At 44.9% G+C, this 9297-nt stretch overlaps 1 protein-coding gene; it reads right to left on the bottom strand.

Moving 5' to 3' along the window:
- Positions 1–7934: 7934 nt before the first annotated feature.
- Positions 7935–9195, bottom strand: GSTUM_00010485001 (uncharacterized protein; the record flags this gene model as incomplete). XM_002841324.2 has 3 exons in its annotated part: positions 7935–8543; positions 8602–8946; positions 9003–9195. The coding sequence occupies 3 exons, from the start codon at positions 9193–9195 to the stop codon at positions 8212–8214; spliced, it is 870 nt and encodes a 289-aa protein (XP_002841370.1). The 3' UTR covers positions 7935–8211.
- Between the last annotated feature and the right edge of the window lie 102 nt (positions 9196–9297).

The following is a 9297-nucleotide window of genomic DNA, read 5'->3' as shown; positions in this document are numbered from 1 at the left end:
TCGTGGATCTTTCCTGCTGAGCATGGCCAGTCATGAAAGTGTAGCTCATGGGGTATCACTCATGCGGAGTGTTGGATTTCCTATTATCATATTCCGCCGCACTCGAGCACGGTACAGGCCAGCCCCCCCGCGACCGGCTCCCCCCACCAGCCTTTCCTTCACTACTCCATCTATCGTTAGACTACACTTGACTTTTTCTCATCTCTTCTCCGCCCTTCTCTCAACTTCCCTGCTGCACCTCATCCAACTTATGGCAGGCCACCCCCCCCCGTCTCTTGTCGCTCCCGGTTCCTCCCTCGTTCCCCCCTGTTTTTCAAAAATCGCCGATCTTGGCTCCCTGTGGTTTCCTTTTCTCTCCCCTCTTCCCATTCCTTGGCTCAAAGATATAAACCCAACCCCGTGCATGCAGTGGACAATCAAGCTTCTTTTCTCTTTCCTTGGCCACACATAACCTCACGGATTTTAGAGTTGGAGGATGAGAATTGGTGTCGGCCATCGAGCGAGCGCTCGACAGGACAGGGGGTCTCGGATGTATCTGTGCCTCGCTATATGTAAAACTTAGGAGTTTACTCCGCTGGCATCTTCGACCCGCAATTATGCGGGGGATCGACAGTGCGACCGGTGATCGCTTCCATCATCATCACCGCGGGGGACAGCACGAACACCTTCTGGCGCGAACGTGCGGCGGCGGTGCGGGTAGGGTGGAATTAATTATAATTATAATAAAATGTATAGCCCTGTGAGGTATCCCCTGGTCTTGAGAGTACGAACTCGTACCGTTATGTTTATCCAGTTAGCTACTGTAGTTAAGGCTAGATTAACGAGGAGTTTGAAGATCATGATTGGGGGTGACGATCGGACGTGGGGAGTGGGGGTCTAGTTTTAGGGATGCAGGGGGAATGGAATCCAAAGGATAGGAATGGACTTCTCTCTGTCGAGAATCTTAAATTCGATAATCGCACCAGGTTTTCGATACTAACTCTCATATCGGGGGCTCTTCCGAACGCCTGATAAATTCACCTCTTCTTGCAGTAATATCCCGTTAGACCCGAACCAATCCAGGATCCCGCACTGCCCGTCACTCGCAACGCTGAGCGCTCCACGCACGTGGAAGCCCGTGAAGCTAGATGAGAGGCACAAGCAGCGTAACGTTCCCTCGTGACCCCCCGACTTGAATGTCGGACATAATGCCTTGAACGAGATTGTATTCTACTTGCAGCATTCTCCAGTTGTAGACTTGCCGATCTATGGGCTTGCGAGGGTCAGTAACTACCCGAGTACTATCCTTTGGTGTGACTTTGTAGTATTGATTGACGTTTCCATCGTCCGTCTCTCATTCTGTCATTCGTGTTCGTGGTTGTTCCTAACTCGCGACCAACCCAATCCTAGTTAGTCTTAGATCACAATTAAGCTTTTCCAAAAGCTCGGGTTTTGGGGGTAGCCGGGGTAACTTAACTTTCCTGTGAAATTGGGAAATGTGAGCGGATAAAAACGAAGAAATAGGGCCAGTGCATTATGTCAACAACTAGAGATGAGACAGAAATACCGGTATACGAGACCCGCCGATACCATGCCAGAACTACTAGCCGTTTTCACAAGTATCCGGATGCCTTGGCGCCAAGACATCAGGGGAAACCTCGCCAGTTTCTCGTGTCGACAACGATCCTTAGTTCCACAACACCACCCATTTGGAGATACTGGTACGACACAACGAGAGCTCTGGAGATGCCACGGGTTATTGTCAAGAGAGGTAAGAAGCTATTCTAAATCTGCTATCATAATAGTTTAGGCTAATTATAAAATAGGAAAAGACACTACTCCACGGCGCCGGGCTGCTGTAGTTACCGCATTATTTGGCGAGGGCCGGCAGGCGCTAGTACGTCAGATTAAAGAGACAGCTGAGGTGAAACCGTAGATCGGAACCTAAGACAATGATTAATAAAATAACAGAGAGGATATTTTCAACGTTGAATGACTCAGGAAATTTTCTTCTCAAGTACAAGAGGGTACCATATGTGGTACTACATAGGGAAAGTATAGCCATTCATCGATTTGCCTCATATATCAGAAATGGAACAAGCCTCCATTCAATCCTCTGCTCCAATAGTTCCGATTCTGGGAGAGCTTCGTCAACCTCCAGTATCACGAAAGATGCGGAGATCGATCAAACAGCCCAGTCGCACTTCGGAGTCAGTAATGATTAAACCCAGGAAAGTCCTTAAGGCATGAAAAGAAGTTCACAGGACATATACCCGAGAGTTTAAACTCCAAGTTCTTTCCTATTCCCAGCACTCTCAAATCCAGATAGGCCCTACAGCTTTTCGTCTACCTACTGAGATCGAGGTTTCTGCTCGCTATCTTGTCCCTCGCTCCACTTTACAAGGATGGAAAAAGCCAGCTGCTATGGAGGCAATTGTGAATGGGGTTAAAGGATCTCGGGCCAATGGAGGTGCAAGGCAGTGCTGGTGGCCGGAGTTGGAGGAGATGCTTCACAAAGCTTATAGAGAGAGGCAGGATAAAGCAAAGGCTGTCTGGCAGAGGTGGCTTCGCCGCACTGCAGGGGAATGTTTTAAATTCTGCTATCCAACGAGGGATATTAGTGACTTTGTCTTCTCCGATGGGTGGTTTTTTGGGTTTTTATCGTGGCACAGCGTCACTCTACGATTTCCTACCAATAAATCTCAAAAGCTTCTAGCCGACTATCTCAATACTTGTCTCAACTTTGTACGATTTGTGAGACGTAATGCACAGATACAAATTGCAAAAAAAGATGAACCCTTAGTAGTTGGCCGCTATCTCCTGAGTGCAATTTGCAACATGGATGAGACTCCTGTTCCCTTCGAATTCCTCAAGGGGCAAACCTATACCGATACTAGAAGTCATACTGTTCAAGTACACAGTACTAAGAGTGGCTGGGATAAGCGCCAGGCCATGATTATCCTGTGTGTATTTTCAGATGGTACAATGCGGGTAAAACCGCTACTTTTATTCAAAGGCGCTGAGGTACTTACTCAACCGCACGATATACGACAACATGCAGCAGAGGTTGCTCGATACGATTCTCGTGTCAGTGTTGTGTTTAATCTGAATGCTTATGCCAACAAAAGTATTCTAGTCAATTGGATTACAGATATGCTGGTACCATGACTTCCCATTGGACGCCCTCAACTACTAGTCCTTGATGTGGCGAAGTTTCATAAAACAGATGCTGTACTTGATACTTTACGCTCACATGATATTGTTCCAGCAATGATTCCTGCTGGGTGTACTGGCCTTATACAACCTCTTGATATTGCTATCAACAAGCCACTTAAGAATATCCTATGTGTGCTGGTAGAAGATACTATGGAACTCTATGAGCAAAGAACTGGAGAGGATTTACATGAGAGTAGAAAAGCAAGTGCAATGGAAGAGAGGTGGGTTTTAATTCAGAAGTGTTTGGCTAAAGCATGATATACATTTTGCACAATATGGAGGGAAGTAATAGTTACCTCATTTCGGAAAGTCGGCCTTGCACTACCCATCCATGGCTCATGCGATTCTGAGCTATCAATCAAGGGTATTTTACATAAAAAGCTTGTGATTGGTAATTGGAGACTACAGGATGGGGCACAGAGTACTGAAATTGAGGATTGGAGGTCTCCCGGGGGTCCTGGTGATGAAGGAACTCCTTCGGATAAACATTTAGAACATCCGCTTCCTCAGAATGAGGATGGATATGAGACTGAATTTGTAGATAGATATTAGTAAACCACTTTTTTGATATGTCTTAGGTGTTGAAACCATTGCGTAATACTGTGGTACTTTATTTTAACGTACTAGCGCCTGCCGGCCCTCACCAAATAATGCAGTACATTAAGATGTCTTGATGTCCCGATGACTTTCAAGAAAATTGAGGAACTTACAGGAGTTTGGAGTTTTACAGCCTCTGATATTTAGTGGCATGCTTTAGCAAATGCAAGAAAGACTCGCCTTGCTGCTAGTATGACTCAGACCAGCCAACCACCACCCTCTACCGATTCAACTTTCTCGAGCAGCCTTGGTGTCTGAAAAACCACCACCTCTTACCCTGGTGTTATTTGCCCACTTAACAGTCCTCCGGTCCCTTCCAACAACCATGCTCTGGGCAATACTCCTCCCCCAGACTGTCACGAACGTGGCTTAGCATGAAAAAGGTTTTCGCGTGACACATGGTTATGAGTTACAGGTATGTTATGGTTTTGCGCATATGACCTATTTGGGTTATATAATTTGTTATGTGTGGGATTTGTGATGCTTTTGCACAGGGCTCAAGTATGAGTCATGGGACATGCGCCTGACGAGTATACCTTGCGAGGGTGCCTTGTGGGTATGCCTTGCGCATATGATTTATGTTTCACACATGACCTCATTATGAGGTCATGGGTTTCGCGCATATAATTCAGTCGAGTCATATGACTTGTTTATTGTATTATGATTGGTTTATGAGTTTTGTACATGACCTCGCTATGAGGTCATGGGTTTTGAGCATGTGATCACTTTGGTCACATGACTAGTTTGTTATGATTTGGTTTCGCACATGTGACCACTTTAGGTCACATGACTAAAGGCGGGAAGAATACTATATAAGGAGGTTGATGCGGGCGAGGAAGATAGGTTCTTCACGCTTTGTTCTAAGTACTTTTCCTACTTATTACTTTAACGAATATAAAACATCTTTACGATCTTTATCTTTATTACAACGTTATTGTTACGCCAAGAAAAGTCCTTCAAGAAGATGAGTTAGAGAAAGCTTACGATAGGCATTCCCGATAGAAGATAAAGGTCTTGTACTATCGGTAACATAGGCAGAGGCCTAGAGCTATCGTAAGACAAGGAAAGAAGAAGACAGAAAGACAAGTATCGTTCCCCATCGCCAAGAACTAACTATCTAGAAAGGGATCGTTACACAGACAAGGAATTCAGTTTGATAGAACTGATTGCTGCCTCTGTATTAAATACGGCTCCAAAGAGTGGAAGGCCTCCTTCCCTGAGTTCCAGAGAAAAAGATCAATTAGTAAAATTTGTTAAAAGAGACTTCGCAACGAGGAGGATGGCATTATGTGACATTTGGCAAGAGGCTGGCCTATCACATGTAAGTGAGACAAGTGTCTACTGTGCTTTAAAAGAGTTTGAGATTGGTGCGTACTAAGAGTTATTCAAATTTATTTTGAATGAGGAAAATAAAAAAAAAAGATTGGTAAGTTAGGTTTCCTAAATTATCTACTGCAGTATAACTACAATAAGAACTTAAATGATTGAACCTCATGCTAGGACGTTGGAGTTACCTCTACTAGTAATGACAAGAGTTATACTACTTTTGGAGTTTATTAGTTCGGGCCAAGGGGGTATGGTTTAGCTATATGCTTGCGTACCGCTCTAAGAGAGAGAATCTTGGACGTCTTAGAGTGAGGTTTGATTATTTGAGCTCTTATGGAAATAGTAAGAGAAGTAATACTAATCTTATGATAGGAGTATTGTGAGAAACGTGTTCTCTAGAGGCCTACTGAGCAGTAGGCCAACTACGCATTTACAGACGAGATGTCTATTGAGATTGGCGGTCTCTATGGACCCTGTGTTGTCTGGCGGGAGAAGAGTGAGAAGTGGGAGGATGATTGCGTTGGGACAAAGAAGAAGCAGAATGTTTCCATCATGTGTTAGGGAATGATCTCCTATAGCTGGAAAGGTCCTTTTTTGGTCTGGGAGAGTGAGACAGAAGAGGAAAAGATGAGAGCAAGTGAAGACATTATACGTTATAATGATAACTGTGGTAAGGAGGAGTTATATCTTAATACTGCTTGGCATGCATTAGAGGAATGGAAGGAGCTAAGGATATGAGAATTATCTGATGCTCGTGAAGTAAGAGTTTTAGCCTCTGTGACTAGTGTGAAGGCAATAACTGTGCAATCCTGCAGAGGAAAGAAATATAAGATTAAGAAGCTCAAAAGGGGGGATCCAAGGGGGGTAAACTCCTGGCGTTATGTGACTTGTCTTGCTCGGCTAGTATTATGGCCCACCTGCCACACACGAAAACTCAACAACCCGGACTTTCTCTTAATGGAAGACAATGCCCTGGCACACGATTCTGATTTCACCAACTACGAGAGAGAGAAGGAAGGGATTGATAAGGTGGACTGGCCTCCTAATTCTCCTGATTTGAACCTGATAGAGCACTTATGGAACATAATGAAGTCTAGGATTCAAACCTGATGGGGTGTTGAAAGAGTAACATCTGCCTGGGAAATGAAATTGGTTCTAAAGGAAGAATGGAAGAAAATTACTATAGATGAGATTAATAGGGAAGTATCTAAACTACCTAATATTCTATCTCAGTGTATCAAACAGGATGGGGGTAATAAATTTCATGCGTAGAATAGATCAATTTCTCATGATGTATTTTGTATGAGGCCCCAAAAACTCTTGGCGCCAAGGCATCCGGATACTTGTGAAAACGGCTAGTACTCTCCAAACACTCCCCGTTAGTGGAAATATCCCAGAGGGGCAACTCGGCGGCGAGGAGAAAACGAGTAAACCCCAGAGTCAAAATTCTTACCCCAGAGCCCCTTTTGATTAATGGGATTGTCCACAGCCTCTTCCTGGGGGTGTCCAGTTTTCGGCGCCAAAGTTCCTCTTGAGCCAGCCTTAATCCTCACAACTTAGCAATTTCCTCCTCAGGTCATCCAGGTTTCTGTCTCCAAACAATTATCTCAGGATAGATTAGGTAGCTTCGCCCACAAAGGGGGCCTATTTATCCCCCCTAAATAGGAGAAATGGCCTTAATATCCACCGCAGATTCCCCTCCCCGCTCGAGTGCCAGTATGGTTACTCAATACAGCAAGGGCACCAGCATTGCATCATGAGATATGGCTCGTATACATCGCTTGGGCGTTTTCCGAGTCGCAGCGCGATGGGGGTTCCATATCAGCATACCGCCCTTTACTCACATAGTATTTCGCGGATAGGCGCTCTAATCGCTGGCCCGCGACATCATGCCTTGCACGATACTGCGCGGTTTTTTTTAGAAGTTTCTTACACTGTGGAAAACCCAACTTTATGTTCTTTCCAAGCCGGATATATCCCATCTAGTCCTTGAGTACCTGACTGGGCCAAGGGTATATCTTGTTGGCTAAGTGGGTCACTTTCTCAGTGGGATATCCCAGCGGCCGAGCGGTCGACTTGATTGTCCAGAGTCTCAATCTCCGAGGAAGGCTAGTCATTCTAGCATCAGGTCATCCGCGGAACATTCTCAGTGACTGGTTGGTTCTGGTATGTAGCCAAGTGCATCGGTTGCGCAGAGAAGAGAGCCCTAGTAACTCAGACACTTTTTAAATTTTCAGTTTGTTTAGAGGAATTCACTGAAAAAGTACTGTGTAGACTCTGAATGCCCCCGTTTCATGGAATATATTTCCCCACCACATTCTCGGAGGGGTTTCAGCCCTCTTGGCTGTCTCCTTTACCTTTCCTATGCATCGCTGGTAGCAGGTACAGCTAGGTGGTGGATGCTGGCCAACTGCTAGTAACAGGTTTTTCTACGTCGTCGGTCTGTTGTAGGAAGCTAATTCAGACTGCTGACTTCCAGAGAACTGTCCGCAGTAGGCTTCGAGGAGTGTATCAAGATAGGAAAATGCCCCTGGCAGTGGAGCTATATCTAGGTTGCTAGAAGCTTATTTACTTTGACAAGCCAGCCACACAAGGTTGATGCTCTAAATGTGTTTGTTTTTATTTTCACTTGGTGGCTTGAGTCGCTCAAAGTTTTATGATATCATATAATACTTGATCACTTGGATATCCTAGCCACAAAGCGGTCTACTTCGTAGTAAAAGAGATGGCCACTTAACCAACGAGATATCCTCTTGACCGGGTAAATTTTCTGAAGGGTAGGATGAAATAGACACAAAGAGAGGGGGGCATGGGGGTTTGCTTTTAAAAACAAAATATACTGGATATCGTTATTATGGGAGTGTGATGATCAAACTCAGAAAAGGTAAAATCACATAATTTCCTGTACGGCAGCAACCTGCACAAGTACAGCTACGGACTTCGATCAAGTACCTTGCCATATAGATAAAAAGGTCTTAACTCCCTTGCATGCGTCCAATTTTGCAGTAAAATTAGAGAAACAAAAAGAAACAAAAAACAAAGAGCAATTATGTGTATCATTACTCCCTCAAATCACACCTTGTTCACATCCCATTATGGTAAACCTCTTTCTCGAGTTTCTAAAATGATTTTCCTAGTATCGGATGCAAGTCCCATGTCATCAATATACGGCGCGTATGCTGTCGCAATATCCTTAAAGCCTTCTTTAAGGGTGGAAAGTAGCAAATGCGGTTCCGCTAGATGTAGTTCGCCCTTCTCTTGTTTTTGTATAGATTCCACGTCTGTCCAACTGATTGGCGGAGAAGCAATATACTTGTCGAGCGTATCCATCATTGAAATGAAGGAAGCGAGGAGGGTGGGGGCATGACTTTGAACAATGCCATATTCATCTTCTGCAAGGGACGAGGTTACCAGGCGGGAAATTGCTAAATGAGTCAGCTTTAGATGCTTTGGGGGTCAAGACACGGGGACAAAATCAGGTACCTTGTACAGCATTAACCTGCAATCCCACATTTGGAATAAGTTGTGAGGTTGTAGCGTGTATACTTTGTCTAAACATGCTGCCCCAAGGAGATGAGAGAAACGGCTCCATTTTCGATTTAAAGCTTTTAGTGGCGCTGGCTTCTACTTCTGCGATTGATGGCGGCTGACAGGGAAGCTTCTCAATTACATGTTGGAGGGTGGGGGTTGATCCATCTTTTGATTGGACACCCTCCAGAAATTTATGTGTTGAAGAGACCGGGGAAATTAACAAGGGATTGATTTGACTGATAGGAATCGGAGGGGGAGATGGAATGGCCGATGCTGCGGTACTACTAGGTGTTGCCACTGGAATAATCCATGTTAGGGTCCACCACAGAAAAAGGCCGGCGAATTAGACTTACATATTAACGCGGTAGGCGCCGGGGGGTTCCTGACTTCCGCGAGTTTTAAGTCAACTTCACCAAGGACAGATAGAGACTGGCTCAAAATTTGCTCAAAGATGTTGGCTGGCTTGCGGTTGACATCGGTGTATATTGCCTTTCTACGCGCCGCCGAATTCTGTGCAAGGTAAGCCAATTCCCAGAAAGCCAACATCTGCAAAAATTTTAGCAAATATTCATCAAACTAGCAATACTAGACCAAACCTGTGTCAAATGCCTGAACTGGACCCTTGACGTAAACTGCGGTGAGCAGGGA

This window comes from Tuber melanosporum (genome assembly GCF_000151645.1).
Source record: "Tuber melanosporum whole genome shotgun sequence assembly, scaffold_7, strain Mel28".
NCBI classification, from domain to species: domain Eukaryota; kingdom Fungi; phylum Ascomycota; class Pezizomycetes; order Pezizales; family Tuberaceae; genus Tuber; species Tuber melanosporum.
This window is presented reverse-complemented; position numbering and strand designations above follow the sequence as displayed.